Source organism: Ambystoma mexicanum, chromosome 14 (assembly GCF_040938575.1).
Source record: "Ambystoma mexicanum isolate Mex_15411 chromosome 14, UKY_AmexF1_1, whole genome shotgun sequence".
Taxonomy (NCBI): Eukaryota; Metazoa; Chordata; class Amphibia; order Caudata; family Ambystomatidae; genus Ambystoma; species Ambystoma mexicanum.
Genome location: NC_090940.1, coordinates 510,368,596 through 510,392,794, shown reverse-complemented (window position 1 = coordinate 510,392,794; position 24,199 = coordinate 510,368,596). Strand labels below are relative to the sequence as shown.

Genomic DNA, 24,199 nt, shown 5'->3' with positions numbered 1-24,199 from the left:
AAGCTGCAGACAACTGTATTACTGGTTTCACCCATATTAGGGATCAAACCCTGTGCATCGTCCACAAGGCCTTCTGGGGCCTGGGGCCCCAATACCTTCAACTCTCTCTTCCTAAATATCTTCCTTCTCGTGCTCTTCGCTCATCCGCCTCCAACTTCCTCAGGGTCAGTCGCTTCTCCAAGCAACAAGTTGGTGGTGGATCTCTTTCTTTGGTTGGTGCCTCCCTCTGGAACAGTCTTCCTGCCTCTCTTAAATTTGAGGAGAACCATCTCCGGTTCCGGAAGCACCTCAAGCACCTCAAGCACCTCAAAACCTTTCTCTGTGCTTCTACCTTTTCTCCTCCTCTCTGCTGACCTCCTGGCTACCTGGTCACCCCCTGATCTCGGGCCCAGGTCCCTCCCCGACCAACATCACACACCTGCACTGCCCACCTGGCAACCCCTGCACTTGGGACTGTTTCTGTATCCCTACAGTCCCCCTACCAGCCCTTGACACCAGATGTCTGCCCTTACCCTTGCCCTTGCCACATGCTGGCCGTTACTTTACTTATTATTATCTATTCCCATGTACTGCACTGTCCCTGCCCCCTTCCCACGCACTTGCGCGATCTGAATGATACCTGGCCGAGTAGGATCATGGTCTGTCCTCCCTTTGTTCCCCTCCATTGCCCCGACGCGCCTTGAAACACTTGTGTATAGGCGCGTTATAAATGCCATATCATATCATATCAGTACAGTATAGTCTGACAGCTTTGTAGTCGGAGCATTGGGGCATGTTTAGCAAACCCCATCAAAGTGTGTTTAGAAAGGCTTGAAAATAAACCTTCACCCTGAAATATGAAAGAAGAACAAGTCATTTGAGCCAAGTCATACATGCCACATAGCCACCCAGTACCCATCACTAGATGTTCACCTCCAGTGCAGAGCCACATGAGCAAAGCATTGTGGGTATGCAAATTAGCCAAAATGTAAGACTTCTGGTCCCGAAATTTGCCTTGCTCTTATAGGGCCGTGCTGTTTTATACATAACTTAATTTCCCAAAGCTGCAAGCAACTATATACCCGGTCCCACCCTTATTATGGGTCGTCAGTACAGTAGACTGTATTGATAATCGTCACTAATAGACATCAGACCATGCTTTATAATGTACTAATGCAAGAGAATTAACAAAAGAGGAAACAGAGCAGGAAAGGTCGAAGAGACCGAATGAGAGGGAGAAGGGAGAGAACAGGAGACAGAAAGCTGGAGGAAGAGAGAGAGAGAGAGAGAGATAGAGCGAGAGAGAGACAGAGGGAGAGAGAGATACACAGGACAGGATGAGAATGATGGGCGAAGGAAGACAGAAGACAGAGGTGAGAGGATGGAAACGAGAAAAAGAAGAGACAGAATAAGAGTGGGAGACTAAGAGAGACAGGGGGAAGAGAAATTAAAATAGGCAGGACAGAATGGGGTAAATGAGGGGGTTACAGGGGAGTGATGGCTGAGACAAGAAGTGGGGGAGAAAAAAGTGATAGACAGCCTTGAGACGGATTGGGAGATGAAGAACCAAGAGACCAAATGAGAAGGAGGCAAACAAAATAAGAGAGTGAACTGGAGGGAGAGGCAAGACAAATTGTGAGAGATGGAGAGGAGAGACGTCAAGAGTTTGACAGAATAAGGAAGAGAGAAGGGGCAGGCCGGGAGAAGAAATGATACACAGAACGGTGGGATGCAATAAGGAGAGAGAAGAGTCAGAATGCAAGAGGATGGACAGGAAGATGGAAAGAGTGTAAGAGGTAAGGTGAGAGCTAAAGAAAGAGTTAAGGAGGCAGTTAGGACAAGTGAGGAAGAAGAGAGGCAGGTGTAAAAGAATTAAAGGGAAAGGAAGAACAGGAGAGATAAAGAGACAGAGACAGGGAGGAGTAAAGACAAGGAGGCAGTGATGACACGTTCAAAACAGAAAATATTAAATAATGAATCGAGGGAGTCTGTTGATGTGCTACAATGTCTACAAACCATCCTTGAGAACTAACAATTTGATGCAGCCTTTTTGGGACCTATTATTAGGTAGGAATTGATGTAGTAACACTGTGTGAGACTACACAAGACTTATCTGCTTGGTATTAGGTAACCCACCTTTTGGTATAGGTCTGTACTGCACACGCTGGCAGTGTAAATGAGCAGCCAGGCCTATCTCAAGAGGGGTAAATGTGAGCTGTAGAGCTGTAGCAGTGAAATTCGTAAATACAACACTTACACTCAAGGTTTAAGTCATAAATAGTTATTTATTTAATTAACATCAAGCTATTTTTAAAAGGGAATTCTTATAACAATGTAAATACACTTTAAAATCACTTTTCAGAATCAGACTAAGTCAGTGGACAAAATTTGGATATGCTTCATACACAATTCCTATACCCTGAGGTGACTTCATTCACAAGGACAGTAATGGCATGTATATATCACAATCGTTATGCTTGGCAGAGTCTGAGATTGCAGGAAGGAAAGGTTTAAGGAAGGAAAAGGTTAAACGGTTATCATTATATGTGAGGACACTTAAATCTTCCAATGAAATCTAGACAAGCCTTTCACAGCAGGAACAGTCTAAAGCAAGTTACCACCCATGGGGGACAAACAAAAGCAAAGTCAATGGGCTAGAAGAGTCTGCAGGGAGCCAGGACACAGTCTGTGGAGCTGAGGCACTTCTTAAAATCAAAGTCTTGCACAAAGTTATAGAGTTTGTAAAGGAACATCACTTGTAGGGTCACAAGCTGTTAAGCCTGTGAGAAACAGAGTTGGACTCAACTCTAAACGTAAGCCACTGCAAGTCTCAACTGAGAAAGGCACAGCTCAAAGACAATGAGGTAAATACCCCAAGTCTACACAGTACCTCTGGTTTGAAGAAGAGCGGTCCAGCTGGATTCTGTCCGGCTACAGCGGTGCAGACCCCTTGTTCCTGAGTCTCATTCATGGGGACAAGAGGGAGGATGTCTGGAGGGCTCTTGTGGTGGTACTTAGGAGGTCATCGGGCAGCTACAGGCTCTTTTCGGTTCAATCAGCAGTTCACGATTTCAGTGCTTAGTAAACAGCACCGTCGTGGATCTCTGATACCGGTTGGGCTTCTTTCGCTCCTTGGGTCCTGCACTCTGGTGAGGGGACTCGAGCTCTGGTGGTCCTGCTTCTGGAAGGTCCTTAGGAGACTCCTGGAGCTTCTATCTGGATTTCAGACGTTGCACTTGACTACAGATTTTTCGACCCCTGGCACTCAGTTCTTGCAGCGAAGAAGTACAGTCAGTCCGGGAGGATGGTCCAGTGGAGTTCGTCTCGAGGTTAGTTGGTCCCACTAACCCAAGGGAAGAAGTCGTCCCTTCCAGAGCTTCTCTGTCGACTTGAAAAAGAAGTTTCAGCCCACCAGCAGAGCTTCACTGGGCAATTCAAAGCTCCAGGAGGATGCAGCAAGCTTCTATCACGATTTCTTCGACTGGTGTTTCTCCCAGTGGTCGACTCTAGTCCCAAAACCCTCACCTTTTAAGCAGGTTTCTCACATTCATGCACATCCTAGGCTGTCAATCACACAGCAGCCAGCCAATCAGGACTGGGAGTTTCGGGACCCTCCCTCACATCTTGTCCTTCCAGACACACTGGAGCTAGAGGTGAGATTCAGGGCTGAAGCCCGCCAAAGGCAAGACAAACAAAGGCCTCATATCTATTTTGACACAGAGTAAAACCCAAACAAAGACCTCACAAACAGAAAATGGAGAAAAAAGAAAAGCGGGCCATTTTGACGAAATGGTCACCCATGGGTGCTTTACTGCAGCTGAGGGTTCAGCCTGCGGTAGAAAAGCACAATGGTAGGAAAAATAAACCACTGCGACCAGCCATTTAAAGTATTGAGGGTAACATAAAAATGTTACATGAGAAAGTAGGATAAGGGGCTACTAAGTAACTCCCCCCCAGCACTCCACAAAAGATGGGGGTGTGCTGGACCTACAAAGGGAAAAGGTAAGCAAAGTCAATTTCACTTTACTATTCTTGGGATCAGTAGTTCACACAAGAAAAGGTATTTAAAACTTGTGAGAAATCTAGAAGGATTTCTCTGTGACACTGCACTGTGGGTGCTGTGTGTAACCGTACAAAAGTAGATGCCTATGGAGTCAGACTCCAAAAATAGTAAAATCACATAATGCAAATCAGGTCAAAACACATGCGAAAGTGAGGAAAAGGGCTCACTCACTCCAGGGTTAAAAACAAAAAGTCTTAAAGTTCAGCAACAGAGCTGGGGGTCTTCAAGGTTGAAGGGAATTAGCACAGAAATGAGAATTCTTCCTAACACCTATGCTCGTCCCTCTGACCCGCTTCCATGATGCTGGAGTAGAAGCAAACCTCTCGACTCTCTCCCATTTGGATGGTATCCCCCTTGTTGGACTCATTTTACTTTGACCAACCAAAAGCCCATATGGACTTCAACCGAACCACCTTAAAAATATGGGTTAGCCACTCCGTGGCGACTTCTCAGGTTGTGAGCTATGCATGAGAGTGCGGGCCGTTGGTTTCTCAGCAGGTTGCCTGCTCCCAGCTACCCCCATGAACGCGGAGAGGCAGTCTCTGGCAAGCAGTGACCCCCTGCCCCCTTTCAGTGACAGCGTCCCCTGCCTTGCCCTAGTTACCGCGGTGGGAGCAACTCAGGGGATGCTATGTGGAGACCAGAGGCTGTGTGGGGGAGGGGGGGATCCCCCAGTCTCTAGCACAGCATAGTAAGGGGCCAGAAGTGTTACATACCCTTTAAGAGGAATTGGTGGAGGTATGCAGGCTGATCTCTCAGGCGCTTATCAAGCAGACCCGAAGCATTATCATCTGATAGACTTTAAGCATCATAACCTGGACATGTTGGACCTTTCAATAAACTTGAACGACATGTGTTGGTTCCACACAGGGATTTGGTTGATAATGGGGCAGCAGTTCCTAAAAGGCTCTCCTCATTCACGCAAGGCGGAGCCCAGCAGGTGGGCACCAATGCACATGCATCACCAGCGGGTTCTGTCCATTGTGGGGTCCCCCAGGCCCTGTTCTCTCCCCGTGGTTGGCCAATGTCTGTCAGGCAACAGGGTGATACCACCTGGACACGTTGCCTGCAGCACCACCAGAATGCTGAAGGGATGCAGATGTCTGGTTCTAAGGTGCTCCAGAAATGCCTGGTATTGCTACATGGGCAGAGGATGAACGGCGGAAGTTGGATCTGGAAAAGCAACATTTATGACTGTGGGTTCAGAAATATGACGAAAACTGGGTTAGTGCGATTACCATTTGCCATTGGTTAATGGCGTCCACCCTATTCTTGTTACTCACGAAAAAACACTTGGGAATCTACTCGATCACATGCCTTCACAAGTAATAGCAGTGGTTAATTTTGTTATTTGGGTTATCAGGGTTTGCGCCCTTTACTGTCATCATCTCTCTTAGAGTCATTAGTCCACATGTATGCCTTGATGCGTTTGAATTATCAGAATGCATCAGGGATTTAAGTGGGCCGGGGCTAGCCATGGCGGAACCCTGGCAGGCTCTGAGAATGGTATCTGAGACAGGCCCCTGCCGGGGCTCAACAAAGTCCCCAGCTAACCCCAGCCCACCAGGCTGCTATATGCCAAGGCTGTTTTTCTAAAGCCTGAAGCTCTCGCTTTTAGGCAACAGCTTCAGGCTAGATGCCAAGGCAACACTTAACTGACATGAATGCTGGCAGTTAGGCCACAGCCGCAGCAGATCCTTTTGCAAAATCGAGCTGGGGCTCTTAAGGGGGTGTAGCCTAACTGGCAGCATTCAGGTCAAGTAAGTGTTGCTTGCATTTAATTGCAGCGCTGACCCCCCCTGCCAGACCACTCCCCCTATGAGCCCCGGCTCGACTTTGCAGGCCACTTAAAGCATTGTAATGCATTGTATCCAAAGCTACCTACATGACTAACATGGAAGGTGCAGCTGTTGCTGAGGTTTTTCACAACTAAAGAGCATTACCCGGATTCACTGCGATCGACACTAGCCGGCTGTTACATGTAGTCTTCTATAGAGAGTGCATGCTGGACCTGTTGTCCGCACTTATCCATGCACTTGCCACCTGCTGGCAGCTACTTACTTATTGTTATCATCTTGCCATGTACTGCACTGTCCCAGCGCCCTTCCCACGCACTTGCGCGGTCTAGGATCGTTGTCCGTCCTCCCTTTGTTTCCCCTCCCTTGCCTCATCGCGCTGTGAAACACTTGTGCATAGGCGCGTTATAAATGCCATATCATATCATGATGGCAGCTCTGCAGGCTGTCGCAACTGCAGTGACGAGCATCGCAACTGCAGTGACGAGCGCCGCGCCCCACAGTGGGCGGTGCTTGCGGTGCAAAGGGTGCTGCGTTTAGAACGCTGGGCAGCCGTACCTTCTCGAGCGCGGTTCCGAGCCGGGGCTCATAGGGGGAGTGGTCTGGCAGGGGGGGGTCAGCGCTGCAATTAAATGCAAGCAACACTTACTTGACCTGAATGCTGCCAGTTAGGCTACACCCCCTTAAGAGCCCCAGCTCGATTTTGCAAAAGGGACTGCTGCGGCTGTGGCCTAACTGCCAGCATTCATGTCAGTTAAGTGTTGCCTTGGCATCTAGCCTGAAGCTGTTGCCTAAAAGCGAGAGCTTCAGGCTTTAGAAAAACAGCCTTGGCATATAGCAGCCTGGTGGGCTGGGGTTAGCTGGGGACTTTCTGCACCTACGTCACTAAGATGCAGCCTGCACGCGCCCTGTTCCAAACGCACTGCAAGACCCACTTTTCCCATTTGGTCTTCCCTGCATAATTATCTCTATTTTTGTAGCTTTGTTTTTTTTTCTTCAATTCTCTGTAAGTGATTTTTTGTGAAAATGTGAGTAATAAGTGTGGCCATTTTGGATCGTGACAATAGAAAGATGTAGTTAGTGAAAATGTCCAGTGTTATATAGCACTCAATGTGAGTTTACTGGTACCCATGGACTCCCAGTTTTACCAGGTAAGGGCACATTACGCAGTGAAGGAATGCAATTTGGCCGGGATCAGAGAATAATGCATGAAAATTAATTGCTGTCAGAATGCATGTCTTGTTTTTAAAGTTACCAATTTAGTCACAATTCAATTACTGTTATTCAAGTGTCGAATTGTCTAGAGTCTTAGAGAAAATGCTTCCCACATGGGGAAAGATTATGTATGATTGCTTTTAATTCATGGAATGTGAGGAGAATGTGAGGAATCTATAAATATTATAATGTTTGTTTATCAGTCAGAAATTGATTTCTTTTGCTAAACAATGCACCAGAAAATCACACACAGTGTAAACAATTGAAATTCATTTTACAGAAACTCGGAGTATCACATTCATATGTCGGATTATAGCACAATGTCATATCATTTCATAGAAGAAAAGCACTAGATGGGTAATAATTAGTTAAAGTGACAATACAAACCACAGTTAAAAGACTTCCATCTACACCACTTTCTTCCTCAGCTTCTCAGCTTTTCTAAAATACTGTGACGTGCCCCACAACATCATAATATGTTTATTTATAAACACCTTTTAAAAAGTGTCCATCGACCTTCTGGCGCAATAACTCAGACAAACGTGATTTTCCTTTTCTTTTACTGAATGATGTAGGGAGCTCGGAAGATGTTACGGATGGTAAGAAGGAGGAGAAGAACTCTGGAAGCGATGAAAAATCTCACGAAGACCTCGAAGACAGTCATGTGGAGAATGACCTGACGCACGAGGATGAGACGTCCCACGTGAAAGAATCCAGCAGCGAGGAGACAGGACCTTCTTCCTCCAAAGAACTGGAGGACGCCAAGAGATGGAACAAAATGGACGAGCTGGCCAAGGAGCTGACGTCAAAGAAACGCATGGCTGAAAAGGAGAGTCTAGAAGAAGACGAGGAGGAGGATCCCGACCGGTCCATGAAAATCCCCTACAGGGTCCGTAAATATAACTTTAACAGCCGGGAACGAGATGCCAGAAGGCCTTGGCATCAAACCACAAATGAGGACAGTAGCGAAAGAGGGAGCGATTCTGCATTCAGACCGAGCCCCGAGGAGAAAAAGGACGAGGAAGGGAGTGCAAATCGACGAACAGAGGTTAGTTGACGTATCTATTGCATTATTAAACAAATCTATTTAATGATACTTACATTGAGTTTTAAACAAAATGGTGGATGGTGTGAGTCCTTACCCGTTGGCTTTCGGTCTGTGGCGTTACGCAGAATGCCTTAATTGTATTCTCCAACCCAATATAAGCAGCTTTACCTAAACGTTCATTTTTAAGGATGTATGTTGATCCGCCGCAGTGGATTGCTGCGCGCTTTAGCACAGGTACAGAGGGAGGAAAGAATCATTGCATTTCCAGTAGCCTTAAAAGCTGAAGCGTATCAATGCTGGTCACACTATGGTATTACCCGTTCGTTGCCTACCTCTACAAAGCATCAAAATCTGCTACCGCTTCTAGATGGTTTCCAGTAATACGTTAACCAGTCTTTATGTTCTGCCTTCGTTCTGCATTAATACACCCTTTCTTTACAAAATCAGCACCAGGCAATGTAACATATTAGACAAATAATTGGTTTGCACCCCATTGAGAAGCTGAGCAATTCTGGGGCTGTTAGGGCAAGCATTCCAGTTTGCAAGTATGTACATGCTTCCAGTATGCCTATTTCAAAATCCTCCATCGGGGAAGATACGGATGAACATGGAGAATCAGTTGCCACTGGTGTAGGAATGTGGTACACAACACCTAAGAAACATTGGCAAGGGGAGCATGTGTGCATGCGTGTTGGCTTTGTGTATACATATATAGCGTGATCCATGGTAAATCATACACTATAGAGGTTTTATATCCATAAAGGGGTTGTGGAGGTTAACCATAACCATAAACCACTGTTTGTAAAAGCCAGTACAGCAAAGGGAATCGGGGCAGACTAACTAATGAATGCTGGAGGGGGTTATTCGGCTGTGTATGGGTGCGGCCATTGACATTCTACCATCTACAAGAAAGGATGAATGAATAAGTGTTCCCTAAGAAAAGATATTTTTACAAAGATCTTTTCACTAAAAGGTCGCTTTAGAAAGACCGCTCTGTGACCGCACGGAGCAGTCTTTCTGAAGCAAACTGTTAAGCCCCTGCCGCACACAAGTTCGTGCACGGGCAGACAGGCTCTGCAGGACCAGGAAGTGGAGGGCGAGGAGAACGGGTAAGTTTGTGTGTGTGTGTGCTCGCGTGTGTGCTGGTGTGCGTTTTAAGTGTGTTTTTGGTTTAGGGGTGGGGGGCTGGTACTGAAATCCCACGGGTAAGGGTGTGGGAGAGGGTTGGGGCTGAAATCCCACAGGAGAGGGTGGGGGGAGAAGAATGGGCGCCTTGGGGGTGTGAAATCCCCCGAATATATATTTTAAAAAAAGGAAAACCGAATTTTAAAGGTCTCAAGAGAAAAATACCTTTACAATGACGGTTTTGCGATCAAAGGCAAATTGGTCAAAGTAAATCAGTCTTTTCTCTTGAGACCTTCAAAAAAAAGGTCATTTCACATAGAACCGTGAATAAGATGTTATATGCACGTGGAAGTCACTGACAAGGAGTAAATTCATATCCTACGTTGACCTGAAAGTGGAAATCAGTTCACGATCCACCACAGTGGCACACATGATCGTCTACCCTGAGGAGGATCTCCTAAACTCCAGGAAGATGCTGAAGAAATGGCGACTCGACAGGGAATAGTACTTAAGCCCATTCACCTCTTAAGAAAGAGAACAAGTAGTTTGAGACCAGCTTCGCAAAGGTGATTCTGTGCTATATACAAGCACATACAGTATGATCGCCTTCCATTATCTAACTTAAAGCATGGCCTGGCACATCTTGTCCATTCATGTCAATGCCTTCTTTACTCAACACCAACCCCCCAATTGCTTTTCAGATGATTACTCATCGCAACTGTCCACTGCTTTTTATACATTTCTTTCTAGGCCCTGCATTTGTCTTCTCTTGTAGGATTCTAATCAAAATAAAGCTTGAAACATACCGATTTTGCTCAGCTAAATTGTCAGGACAAAGACTGATATGTTTGGGATATTTCTCCTCTGTGAGAGATAGTGAGCTAAAGACTCTGGGTAAGGCTCTTGCAACCAGGACATTTGCATATTTTAAGTAACTTTGGGTCTCACCCTAAGTTACTAGGGTAATCCAGACGTGGAACCCTTGCTCACTGTTCTCAGAGAGGCACAGCTCCACCTAACTGATGAGGTCCAACCAGACCGAAACACATGTCTGGGGTTGCTGTTGGTACTTTTGTTCAGAGAAGAATTGCCTAGCATTTCGGTGCTGGACTGCCTCAGGGCAGGACAAAGACTGATGTTCTTGGATATTTCTCCTCTGTTAAAGATAGTGAGCTAAAGACTCTGGGTAAGACTTTTGTAACCAGGACTAGCGTCTGGCAGAGAGACTCCCAAGACCCCCCCCCTTGTTATTTGCAAATTGTCATGTGAAGTCACCTTTCTAATATGTATTGTTATATTAGTCCTCCGTTTAGTCTATCACTTGCCTGCCATCGCTTCGCCCCTGCGTTGCTTGTCCGTCCCCCACTGATAGTGTAATTCCACGGCCATTTATTTTCATCTCCAGCATTAGTGGACTCTAAATCCATCTCCTGCGTAATGATTAGCTCTCGGCTCCTGCCTAACATCCGCCGCTGGCACTGGCTGACTAAGCAGATCACAAGAGCCCCATTGCTTCAGCAGATCACAAGAGCCCCATTGCATCACCAACCATTATCTGTATACCCACCCCCCATACCCTCAACTCACTGTTCATGACCTAACCACCCTCATCCAATGAAATACTTTCTTGGATGGGTGTCAGTCATTTCTCCCCAGTGGGTGGTTCTCAAGGAAACTGAATTAAATCACATTCCTTCAGAAATACATATTGGATGCACAGGTCCATAGAGCACTCTGTTATGCATCTGTAGTGTTGTACACCTCTACAGTGCTCCGATATGCATCTGAAGGGTTGTACACCGCTGTAAAGATCTCCGTTATGCATCTGTAGTTTTGGGCACCTCTGTAAAGCATCCGTTATTCATCTGTAGTGTTGTAGACCTCTGTAAAGCATCCGTTATGCATCTGTAGTGTTGTAGACCTCTGTAAAGTGCTCCGTCATGCATCTGTAGTGTTGTACACCTCTGGAAACGGCTCTGTTATGCATCTGTAGTGTTGGGCACCTCTGTAAAGCATCCGTTATTCATCTGTAGTGTTGTAGACCTCTGTAAAGGGCTCCGTTATGCATCTGTAGTGTTGTGCACCTCTGTAAAGTGCTCCGTGATTCATCTGTAGTTTTGTAGACCTGTGTAAAGGGCTCCGTTATGCATATGCAGTGTTGTGCACCTCTGTAAAGCATCCGTTATTCACCTGTAGTGTTGTAGACCTCTGTAAAGTGCTCCGTTATGCATCTGTAGTGTTGTAGACCTCTGTAAAGTGCTCCGTTCTGCATCTGTAGTGTTGTATACTTCTGTAAAGTGCTCAGTTGTGTATCTGTAGTGTTGTAGACCTCTGTAAAGAGGTCCGTTATGCATCTGTAGTGTTGTGCACCTCTGTAAAGCATCTGTTATTCATCTGTAGTGTTGTAGACCTCTGTAAAGTGCTCCGTTATGCATCTGTAGTGTTGTAGACCTCTGTAAAGTGCTCCGTTCTGCATCTGTAGTGTTGTATACTTCTGTGAAGTGCTCGGTTGTATATCTATAGTGTTGTAGACCTCTGTAAAGTGCTCCGTTATGCATCTGTAGTGTTGTGCACCTCTGAAAAGGGCTCCGTTATGCATCTGTAGTGTTGTGCACCTCTGTAAAGCATCCGTTATGCATCTGTAGTGTTGTGCACCTCTGTAAAGCATCCGTTATGCATCTGTAGTGTTGTAGACTTCTGTAAAGTGCTCCGTTATGCATCTGTAGTGTTGTAGACCTCTGTAAAGTGCTCCGTTCTGCATCTGTAGTGTTGTTCACCTCTGTAAAGCATCCGTTATACATCTGTAGTGTTGTAGACCTCTGTAAAGCATCCGTTATGCATCTGTAGTGTTGTGCACCTCTGTAAAGCATCCGTTATGCATCTGTAGTGTTGTAGACTTCTGTAAAGTGCTCCGTTATGCATCTGTAGTGTTGTAGACCTCTGTAAAGTGCTCCGTTCTGCATCTGTAGTGTTGTATACTTCTGTGAAGTGCTCGGTTGTATATCTATAGTGTTGTAGACCTCTGTAAAGCATCCGTTATGCATCTGTAGTGTTGTAGACCTCTGTAAAGTGCTCCGTTATGCATCTGTAGTGTTGTACACCTCTGAAAAGGGCTCCGTTATGCATCTGTAGTGTTGTGCACCTCTGTAAAGCATCCGTTATGCATCTGTAGTGTTGTAGACTTCTGTAAAGTGCTCCGTTATGCATCTGTAGTGTTGTAGACCTCTGTAAAGTGCTCCGTTCTGCATCTGTAGTGTTGTTCACCTCTGTAAAGCATCCGTTATGCATCTGTAGTGTTGTAGACCTCTGTAAAGCATCCGTTATGCATCTGTAGTGTTGTAGACCTCTGTAAAGTGCTCCGTTCTGCATCTGTAGTGTTGTATACTTCTGTGAAGTGCTCGGTTGTATATCTGTAGTGTTGTAGACCTCTGTAAAGTGCTCCGTTATGCATCTGTAGTGTTGTAGACCTCTGTAAAGCATCCGTTATGCATCTGTAGTGTTGTAGACCTCTGTAAAGTGCTCCGTTCTGCATCTGTAGTGTTGTATACTTCTGTGAAGTGCTCGGTTGTATATCTGTAGTGTTGTAGACCTCTGTAAAGTGCTCCGTTATGCATCTGTAGTGTTGTAGACCTCTGTAAAGCATCCGTTATGCATCTGTAGTGTTGTAGACCTCTGTAAAGTGCTCCGTTCTGCATCTGTAGTGTTGTACACCTCTGAAAAGGGCTCCGTTATGCATCTGTAGTGTTGTGCACCTCTGTAAAGCATCCGTTATGCATCTGTAGTGTTGTATACTTCTGTAAAGTGCTCAGTTGTGTATCTGTAGTGTTGTGCACCTCTGTAAAGTGCTCCGTTATGCATTTGTAGTGTTGTATACTTCTGTAAAGTGCTCAGTTGTGTATCTGTAGTATTGTGCACCTCTGTAAAGTTCTCCGTTATGCATTTGTAGTGTTGTAGACCTCTGTAAAGTGCTCAGTTGTGTATCTGTAGTGTTGTAGACCTCTGTAAAGCGCTCTGTTGTGTATCTGCAGTGTTGTAGACCCCTGTAAAGCGCTCTGTTGCTTCTCGATGCTAGGTCTGCTCTCAGGAAATACCATAAATATAGTGTTGATATCATTTATAGAGAGGATATAGTACAGGCACCTCACACCTCCCAAGACTGGAGTTATTAGTGCTCTGAATAAAAATGAAAAAAACAGTGTTTATTAAAAGGGTGCATAAGGCACTGGCAGGGCATCTATTTGGGATTTTTGGAAAACAGGACTGCAAAGACTTAGAGGTGGGACATGCCTGAAAATTGGTGCTTACTTCATGGGATTTAAGTATTTTGGTCGACTCACATCGAATTGTTTTTCTCACACCGTTTTCTGCCACTATAAGGAAGATTGTCGTTTGGGGGTCAGACAATATTGAGAAACAAAATTCAAACAAACATGGGGCCAGTTCAAATTCGATTAAAACGCGTAGATCCGATATTGCATCAAAGATCAAGACAAGCGATGAAAGAAGCTTAATAACATTTGAAATCTGTAAAAGATTCCAGACAGAACAGGGTTTTTGCATTCAAATTTAGAATCATACACTCCCCAGAATCAGCACAAAAACGTAATTTATTTATTGGCCAACACAACCTGTCAACGAATAAGTACACTTATCTGGATAAATGTCGGCTCTTAACATTGTGCCAAAAAACCTGCTCTTTTGCTGCTTTCATGGTTACATTACAATTGGTGAGCAAAAAGAAAGCTGAACGAGACAGGGGCTGAAAACCTTGACGTATGTCGCACCACCTGCCCTCCAGAAAATGTGGAACCTCAACTAACCCTAGTAGATTCAAAATCAAAGCTAAGAAACTCGGAAACCACAACCAACAAATGAACATCCTCGATGACATTGAACAGGCCTAGCCTTCTGCGGCCGACACAAAGGCTTTCACACATCAGTCGAGGATTAAGGGTACCAGACCAATTCGAGTCAGTCTCTCTATTCCCCATAAATGGAATTAGAATGGTGCTCTCGCGGGTTGTATGTCATATCATCGACGGTTGTTTTTTCGACTGGTGTTTTATTTTTATTTTTGGGGGTTCCTCCCCCAAGTCCCCACTTCCCACACCTATTTTTAACTGTTCCTGGACCCCCAACCCTTTTCCTGTCCTTTCCAACCCCTCCAAAAAAATGTAGATGAGTTTTTTCAGCAAAGTGTTTTCATAAGAACACATGTAAAAAAAAAAACAACTGTCGACGAAACACTGTTATACCCTCTCACGAACATGCCGTGGGCCTGCACGCAACACATCAGTCAAGGAATATGGAGATTAGACTAATTCCGATCAATCTCCCTCTGCTGCTTAAACAAAAAAAAAAAGAACCCCAAGAGGCCTTCATCATCCGAGAAGGATACTATTTCAATGACAATGGAGTACTAACCTCTGTACCGAGTTACGCCTTCATCTTCCTCCACATTACACTACTCGCGCAATAAACCCTCACGCGGGGCAGCAATCGGTCAATAAGCGGTCCACATCAACAGAGCAATGCCACTGCTCACTTCTTCAGCCCTGTTAACCACCCACTTTTCCCCCAAGCACCCATCGTCTCTGCGCGGACTTCAACTGGTTATTCGTGGGCTCTCGGTTTTGTTGAGACACGAAACTTAGTTTCTCTGCCACTAACTGACATTCAGGGCCGAAAAAATCAACATCACATGATTTTCTCCGGCCTACCCCTGTACCCCACTAACAACCATCTTCCCCCTTTTTTGCGCGGCCATGTGAAGCAAGGCCACCAAGGCATAAGTGTTTTCTCTTTCAAGACTAGCTTACATTTCATTACACCTTAACGTCACTTCCGGGATGCTTCATCCAGTGTAGTGTCCGAGGGAGGAGGGCTACTGTATGACTCGGTGGAAAATGTTCCCACTGCTGGAATAGAAGCTGCCCATGTGGTAGCCTGCCAGTACATCAGTGTTCAGACTTCACTTGGTCACTATAGTACCATTGCTCGTCGCTTTACAGAAGATTAGCACTCGTTCATACCCTCCTTTTTATTTTTCAACACCCCCTTTTCCTTTTTTCCCCACTTTATTTTTTGGGATCCAAAAAATGGAGGAAAAAACAATACTTATGCCTTTACACCCATGGAAAACATAGCAATGCCTTTGCACTGATGTTCAGACATGCCACGGCAAATGGTATAGCGTGTATTGGGCATGCCAGGGCAAATGGTATAGCTTGTATTGGGCATGCCACGGCAAATCGTATAGTGTGTATTGGGCATGCCACGTCAAATGGTATAGTGTGTATTGGGCATGCCATGGCAAATGATATAGCTTGTATTGGGCATGCCACGGCAAATGGTATAGTGTGTATTGGGTGTGCCATGGCAAATGGTATAGCTTGTATTGGGCATGCCACAGCAAATGGTATAGTGTGTATTGGGTGTGCCATGGCAAATGGTAAAGCTTGTATTAGGCATGCCACAGCAAATGGTATAGTGTGTATTGGGTGTGCCATGGCAAATGGTATAGCTTGTATTGGGCATGCCACAGCAAATGGTATAGTATGTATTGGGCATGCCACGGCAAATGGTATAGTGTGTATTGGGCATGCCGAGGCAAATGATATAGCTTGTATTCGGCATGCCACGGCAAATGGTATAGTGTAAATTGGGTGTGCCATGGCAAATGGTATAGCTTGTATTGGGCTTGCCACGGCAAATGGTATAGTGTGTATTGGGCATGCCAAGGCAAATGGTATAGCTTGTATTGGGCTTGCCACGGCAAATGGTATAGTGTGTATTGGGCAGGCCATGGCAAATGGTATAGTGTGTAATGGGCATGCCACGACAAATGGTATAGTGTGTATTGGGTGTGCCATGGCAAATGGTATAGCTTGTATTGGGCTTGCAACGGCAAATGGTATAGTGTGTATTGGGCATGCCATGGCAAATGGTATAGCTTGTATTGGGTATGCCACGGCAAATGGAATAGTGTGTATTGGGTGTGCCATGGCAAATGGTATAGCTTGTATTGGGCTTGCCACGGCAAATGGTATAGTGTGTATTGGGCAGGCCATGGCAAATGGTATAGTGTGTATTGGGCATGCCACGGCAAATGGTATAGTGTGTATTGGGTGTGCCATGGCAAATGGTATAGCTTGTATTGGGCTTGCAACGGCAAATGGTATAGTGTGTATTGGGCATGCCACGGCAAATCGTATAGCTTGTGTTCTATGGAGTCATTTTCAAAAGCACAACATCAGACATTGATGTGACCTCCTCCGAATAACCGTTAAGCCTTTAACGAGCTTAACATAGAAACGGTGTGTGCAGATCACTTACTGTAGGTCTTTACATTTCTCGGGTGGATCGAGGTAGCCAGTGGCAGAGTGATCCTAAAGGTGTTTTGCTGCCCCAGGAAAGCTCCCTCAACCATTCGTACTCTCCTGATCCCGGATTCCACCAACATTTTGTCATTATCTAACCTCATGGCGCCTGCTGCGGTGTGTCATGGCCGTTTGCAAAACAGTGGACCTATTTGGTAAAATGCTGTGCGTACAGTATATACGTCTGTGCATTCAGTAGGCTCACCACAGGAAGCCAATGCAGGATTAAAAGGGTACATTATGTGCCAAAATCATGTTAACCGGGCACAGGATACACAGGAATCCACGATAAAGCCTGATGCCATAATCAAGTTATTTTATTTTTATTTATTTTATCTATTTATTTGTAATGCGCCGTTAACTCGCGAGTTTCGGGGCGCAGAGACATGGACACGAAGACAAACCAAATGGGACGAGACGGTTCCTAATGATATCAAAGGTTCAGTGGGTCAAGGATGGCGAGGTCAATTAAAGAGATACGTTTTCACTAACTTACGAAAGCGTAAGTAGTTGGGTTCTTTCCTTATGTGGACTGGCAGATTGTTCCAGATACCTGCTGTAATGACTGGTAAGGATTTTCCCAGTCCAGACCTACGTTTGTGTGGCATTACAACAAACCTGTTTTGATCCGAGGATTTTAAGGCGTGGCTTGGGACATAAGGACGTACTTTCGATTTTAGGTAGCCTGGAGCCTTCCCGTGGATGCATCTGTGGGCTATTGTAAGCGCCTTGAAGTGGGTTCTACTCTCCACTTTGAGCCAGTCTAATTCCTTCCTGGATTTACTGATGTGGTCTGATTTGAGATTTGCCCTTGATTATCCTAACTGCGTTGTTTTGGATAATCTGGAACGCTTGTATGCTTTTTTTGTTGGCTCCTAGCATAAGTGCGTTCCCGTAGTCTAGACGAGAGAGGATGGTTGCTCTGGCCACTATGGCGCAGTTGTTCTCTGAAAAGGTACGGTCTAATGGCTCTAAGGAGTCTCAAGTAATAATTGCATGTTTTTTTATGTATTGAGTCTGGGCTTCTGCTCCTAGGGATGCTTCCATCATCATGCCCAGGGTTTTTACTTTCTCAAGTACTTTGATGGTGACGTCTTTGATCTTAAAGTTTGCGTAGTCATGGGACAGTGAGTTTCTGGCTTGGGTGGATCCGAAAACCATCAGATCGGTTTTGCTGCCATTCAAACACATCCAATTGGAATCCATCCATTATTCAATGATGTTATACATTCTGATTAGATTGTCATTGTCAGTTTTATGGTCCCCGCTAAATTCCAGTACCAGCTATGAGTCATGGGATACCTTTGTAGATGTCAAAACTGTACACTGTAAACTGAAAATATGTGCAGGAGGAGAGGGGTGCTAGCGAGCCCTAACAAGATGGTGGCGACTAGGGGAAGCTCTGTGTCATGAAGGCGCGCCTAGCAAGAATGTGGCCGCTATTAGACATTCTCTGCCGAGGGCACTCACTTTGGGCTGGGATCTGATCACAGTGCAGCGGTAGCTGAGGAATCGGAGCAATTGCCCAATCCAATCTTGAGATCTCGGCGGATGCGTAAGAGGCCAGACGGTGTGGTTGAGCGGGAATGGGGGCATGCCGCCCATGCTGGGTGTGGATGGTGTTGGCGCTGTTTAGTCTTGGTGCGGGGAACCCCTCCTGCCGTGTCTCGTGCAGAGTGCCGGGACCCCTGGCACGCGGCACACTTGTGCCAGCGCAGGACGCCTCAATGCATCCATCTCAGCTGGAGGCCGAGACGCTGAGGTCCAAAGGGACGTATCTACAACCCGGACGTACTTATAAACTCGGTGGGGCCTCAGAGTGCCGTACAATGAAAAGCAGACGGCGGAGCTGATCACTCACCAACGCAGTGCATTGCAGACAATCAGAGGAAGACATCCAACGAGGACTAATTAAACACTGCAATCACAAGGGTTTCGGGGGAAGTGCAGGCAGATACCGTACGCCTCTTTGGAACCCCGTTTTGTTCTCCCCCACCCCTGCGCACCCCCTTCCTACCAAAGGAGTTAATTGTGAGTAGGCAGAGGATTGGCTGTTCCGTGGAGTGTTCACAGAGATCTGCCGCCGGGCAGAGGTAAAGGGCCATGGCACTGGGAAAAGGAAGGAAAATGGCCACAAGGTAAAGAGAAGGCTGTCCATTCTGAAAGGCAATCCCTAAATTATTGATAAATTAAATGATTGTCATGGATACTTTCTGCGTCAGTCACACCGCTCAAATTTTGAGATCTGCTCTGATCGTCCTTGGACACTCGGATTGCATAGAAAAAAGGCCTGCCTTATTCATAACTTAGATGAAAAAGCCGGATGATCTGTTCAGACAAGCTGATCATCTGAAGACGGCCAGGGGAGCCAAGCGGTCACACAATTACAGGTACCATGCATTCAAAACAAATGGAGGTAGAGTCTCCTATTCCTGGATCCTAAACTATAGAATGCACAGCAGTCAAAGTGTCTACTAAGCTGCAACAATTGCCACAGGAAACACTCTTGTTTCAAAATCTTGAAGCACCAAACTCTGTCTGTGATTACATTATTTATTTCTTCCGTTGTCTCTAAGGAAATTGTACCTGTTTGGGCTCGTGTTATGCAAACGTTGATTGCCAACTTTTTAGATCAACATTTGGCATTTCCTATGACATTCACTTTCTCTGCCTTGTGCTCTGTGGTGGGTGAGGTAGCTAAAGATATCCCTTTTATAAGTAGAAAGTAAAAAGAGACTTGATTTTCAGATATTGTGCTGAGCCCCTAAACAAATATTGTATACATTACAGTTCACAGCCTCAGTGAGTCAGACCCGGGGATCGAACCTGTGTTGCAGCAAGATGAGCATGTTGCCCCTGAGCTATCCTCCTGAGACGAATACGAATTGGGGCTCATCCTATTTGCTATTCCGAGTTGTCTAGGCAGCAAAATTGGTGCTAAATTCATTTGCAACATGTTTTGCAGAAAGGCAAAGTTTTGATAGTCTGGCCCTAGTAGGAAGTAGTAATTAATAGTAGTGTGTCGGGATGCGTTATGGTCTGGCATAGTGTGTGCTATGTTGAAGTCTGGTATATAATAAGGAATGGTATTCCTTAATCCCAAAAGTGTCCTTGCCCCTTCAGGAAATAAGAAAACTGGTGCTGCACACTGAGAAATGCCTGCCTTATAAAGTAAAAAGTCAGCAGTAGATGTTAACAACCTTCAGAAGTGCTGTATTGTAACTCTTTTCTTAATGTGCAAGACCAGGCCTTTTGGAAGGAGAATCCCCTTGCAGCGCCTGCCCAGCAATCCCCATGGTTGCTAGGGCAGTTGTCAAGCCATCAATGAGGCACGTGCAAAAGACGAGGCTTTGATGCAAGGCTGATACATTCCCACTGACAGAATATGTTGCTTTTAATAAAAGTGGTCTTCCATCTCCAGATATAAAATTCTTAAAATGTATCAAGTGATCTAAAATATTTACATCTCAATATACAGTACACTATATTACATCAGAGGTATTACACAACATAACACTTTAAGTTGGATCATTTCTGCAATTCACAGTCAGATTAACATATCATTAATTAACTTCTTCTAGTGGTATCATACCTTTCATTCTATCGATTGCTAATTTCTCTTTATTTCTTTCTAGATAATTTATATTTTGACATGATCCTCATAGGTCAATCTATTGATTAATAGTGAGTTGTTTTACAAAATCATGTGTCTAGATTTAATAGTTTTAGAATTTTGACCTATTCTTAGACATTTACTATTGTTGCCTTTTTTTTTATTAACCTACTTTTTACTTTTGGAGATTGGTCAAAATCTTTCATTAATCATCCAATGAGGTTAGTAATTGTATTTATATCCACCAAAAAATGATGTTCATGTTGAACTTCTATTGTCTTCCAGTTGCTCAATATATCTATTAAAAGAAGGTTACCACATTTCAATGTTCTCCCTATACTTAAGTAGTCTCTAACTCAGCCTCTTATTTCTTGATATACAAATCAATTTGTATGTTTCTTTCAAGTGCACCACATGTAAGCAGCGCGCTCATGGCAGATGCCATTTTTAGAACCTTTCATTTATCTTAAGGATTTAATAGAGATAGACAAAGGACCAATTCCTAATATGGTGTCCCATTTTGGTGCTTATCTTCGTATGTGTAAACTCTCTATTTTGTCTTGTAAGATGTCAATCTCAAATTATTAATTTCTATGTAGTTATTTCTATTTACGTAAATTTGTAGGTTATCTTTTTTATCTAATAGATAATATATGAGTAACACAAACATTTAAAACCTTCATTTTTTAGTTGAGTTTATATTTGTTGTATCTGATGCCACTATTATGTGAGTTATTTAATGTATTTGAACCCTACTTATAATAGGGTCATTTTATTGTTTGGTGTGCCACCTTTGATTTCCCAACTCTGATGTCCATTTAACACATTATCTCCAATTGTTTATATGCATCAATAAAATGACATCTTTATAATATGATGTGGATGTACTTATCGTATTGCTCTTAATGGAGTTAAGCTTCATCCAGCAAGCCCATACTAAATATACTCTTCCATGGGATAGGTAGTATCTGAAATGGAATTTTGATTTACTCTTTCACCAGAATAAAGTGTACAGCAATGATGTGTGCATATAGTTGGATTGCAATTCATTTTTTTTTCAATAAGTGAATGAATACCTTCAACAACTCAAATGCTATAAATATTGCCTTTGCCAATGCTCTTCCCATTTTTTCATTATTGAGCTTGCATTTTGATCAACAGAGAAATGCAATATTATGTTTCATGCTTTCTTAAGTTATAAAATGGATACTAGCATATCCCTTAAAAATAGCTTTTGTGCCTATGAACGTTTTGCATTCTGGTTACAGAAACGTTAAAACATGTTTTTCGTAAAGTGGGAAAGAGAGGGTCTTCCTCATAATTGTGCTAGCTCCATCCCATTGGTACTGGCACTCTCTCAGACTAGCTGTGCCCATGCCGCCTTCCTGTAGAAAGTTCAGCTGTCAGCCATCCACCCTGCAAGACCTCTTCTAGATATGTATGGATGTACCGCTTCCAGGATTCTGTGTCTTCTATACGGCCTGTCTTCCTTTGCCTACTACAGTAACAGTGAATCTACTCCATTACATAAGCCGTAAATAACTTTTGTCTGATTTTACAAACATTGCAGTTTATATATTGTCCCTTGTTTCACTTTTACTTTAAACTATTTAAAGTTTAAACTGAGCTCATAACCACCCTAGTGATGTTTCAATGCTGAAGCTTATCCGGACAGCCACATATTATGTCCCCACCCAGGGAGGATTGGGGGGTTGGACCAGATTGTTGTCTGTAGTGGAAAGTAAAAGGAAAAAAGTGAGAAGCTTAGAGAAGTGGGTATAGGATAGTAATTGCCAGAAAGGGTTATGCTTGTAGTCATAGGGGTGCATGTGTCGTCATTGATAGTTGATGAAACAAATGTTGATCAGAAAGAAAGGAAGCAAAACCCTGACAGTCCTGCAGAGAGCAGATTATAATGCAGTGATTGTGTGGTGATAGAATTAGTCAGTGTATGGTTGTGTGATTGACTCAAGAAGTGCTGAAGCATTCTCTGAAGTGTGCAGGCTTCTTCACCAGGAAGATTGCAAAGTTCCTCCAGGGAGACCTATAGGATAATCTGTGGGTTCCAAGCCACTTGACAGAAATGCCAGAACCAAGAGTTGGCTGTACACAGAAGAATGTAGGGCACACACAAAAGGAGAAGAGAGCGAGAGTTCCTCCAAGAGCCAAACCTGCTTGGCAGCATGACAAGGGATAAGATTGACTTATCCATGTTAGGCAAAGTCAGAAGAGCGTGATCCATTACCTGGAAGTAGGCTAGCAAGTTAAAATAACATGTATCCATCTTTAGTGTGAAGACCAATCTAGAGGTCCATATCAAGGCTCTATTCAGCTGCCCAAGAAGTGCTCCTGCTAGTTGGTTGGTTGGTTGATTGATTGATTTTTGTATTTATACTGCACAAATCCTTTTGGAGGCAAGCAAGACATTGCATCTGGGCGCAGATGATGTAGTAGTAAACCAGGGAGCCAGATGTATCAAGAACAATTATTCAAAGAGATAAGTTTTCAACTTTTTCCTGAGAGCACAATGGCATTCAATTTTCCGACCATCCTTGGCCAGGCAGATCCAAGCTCGAGGACTGCAGAGGAGAAACGTCTATCCCTCCAGGAAGCAGATCTTGATGCTGGAGTTATTGTCCTGTGGATCGTAGGCAGCGATTTGGGTGGTAAGGAAGGATCTTTGAGGAATAGAGAGATAGGGGAAATCCCTTGGAGACATCTAAAAATTAGACCGAGAGTCTTAAACCGGACCCTTTGCTCTATCAGTTACCAATAAAGGTTTCTCAGAAACCGAGAAATAGACCAACATCTGGGCAGTGATTAAACCAGCCTAACGGCTGCATTTTGAGTAACCTGCAAACGATTGATTTGACCTTTTGGAATTCCCAATTATAGGGCATTGCAATAATCTAATCTAGAATGGACTAGTGCACCAACTACCAGGGAGCAATCTTTATCTAAGGTAAGTGGTAGCAGAGGTTTCAACAATTTAAGATGGTAATATACAGATTTTACAATTTCATTTACCTGCAAGTTACAGCTTAAATGTGCCTTCCAGATGCATCCAAGGTTCTTTACCTTGGATGAAAAGGTTGTTGAGACCTCAAAGAGTGCGGGGACAGGACGGACACTGAGATTTTAGTTTGTTTTGTCTTAGATCCAAATATTATAATCTCCATTTTAGTTGCAATTAGTTGGAGCTTATTCGCCAGCATCCAACTCTTTATTTTACTGGCACAGGATAGCACTCTGCTCATTGCTTCCACAGGTTCTGCGTGTCATTTGCGTAAGCGTGATAGTGCAGTTTAAATTCGGAGAAGATGTCCTCCAGGGGGGCAGACATAAATGTTAAATAACAGTGGAGACAAGGAGGAACCCTGAGGCACTCCACATTTAACTGATAGAAAATCTGAGATGAATGTCCCCAGTTACTGGGTTTGATTGCTCAAAAAAGATGTAAATCATTGCAGTGACTCATTGGATGCCTGAGCCACTGTGGAGAGTCTTGAGATAAGAATCTCAAAATCATCGGCGTCAGAGTTCCATCACCCAGAGGCAAGACAAGCACTATGCCCACTACTGCTATGGTGAGGTAGATCTACGTGGCCCATTATTTGCCCTCTCAAAGCCACGAAGTAGGCATTCTTACTGAGCCGGCCTTCGAAGCTTTGATAATAGTGGCACAGACCGTACACACATTACATCACTATCGTAGTGGTTTCAAAGCACTGTTTGAGAAACCGGGTGCTAGTGTGAAATTGAGGTAATTTAGACAGGTTTAAAATATTTTATTTTCAACAGTTTGGATTAGTTGAGAGGATAAGACCAGATGAAAAACAGTGTACCCGTAAAACACTTTAACACCATTTGGCAGCCATGTATTCTCTGTCTAACTTTAAGTTCCTGGGTTAAAGTTGATAGATTCCAATTCGGTGCAGAGCGGTTAGTATGTCAGAACAAGCCTTTCATGAAGTATAACAG

At 44.3% G+C, this 24,199-nt stretch overlaps 1 protein-coding gene across 1 annotated transcript in view; it reads left to right on the top strand.

Moving 5' to 3' along the window:
- The window catches only part of CHGA (chromogranin A), a 124,895-nt gene that overhangs the window by 80,499 nt on the left and 20,197 nt on the right, over nt 1-24,199 (top strand). The window contains exon 7 of the mRNA XM_069637741.1: nt 7,629-8,101. Coding sequence (XP_069493842.1) covers nt 7,629-8,101 — 473 coding nt within the window. The remainder of the gene's footprint in view (nt 1-7,628; nt 8,102-24,199) is intronic.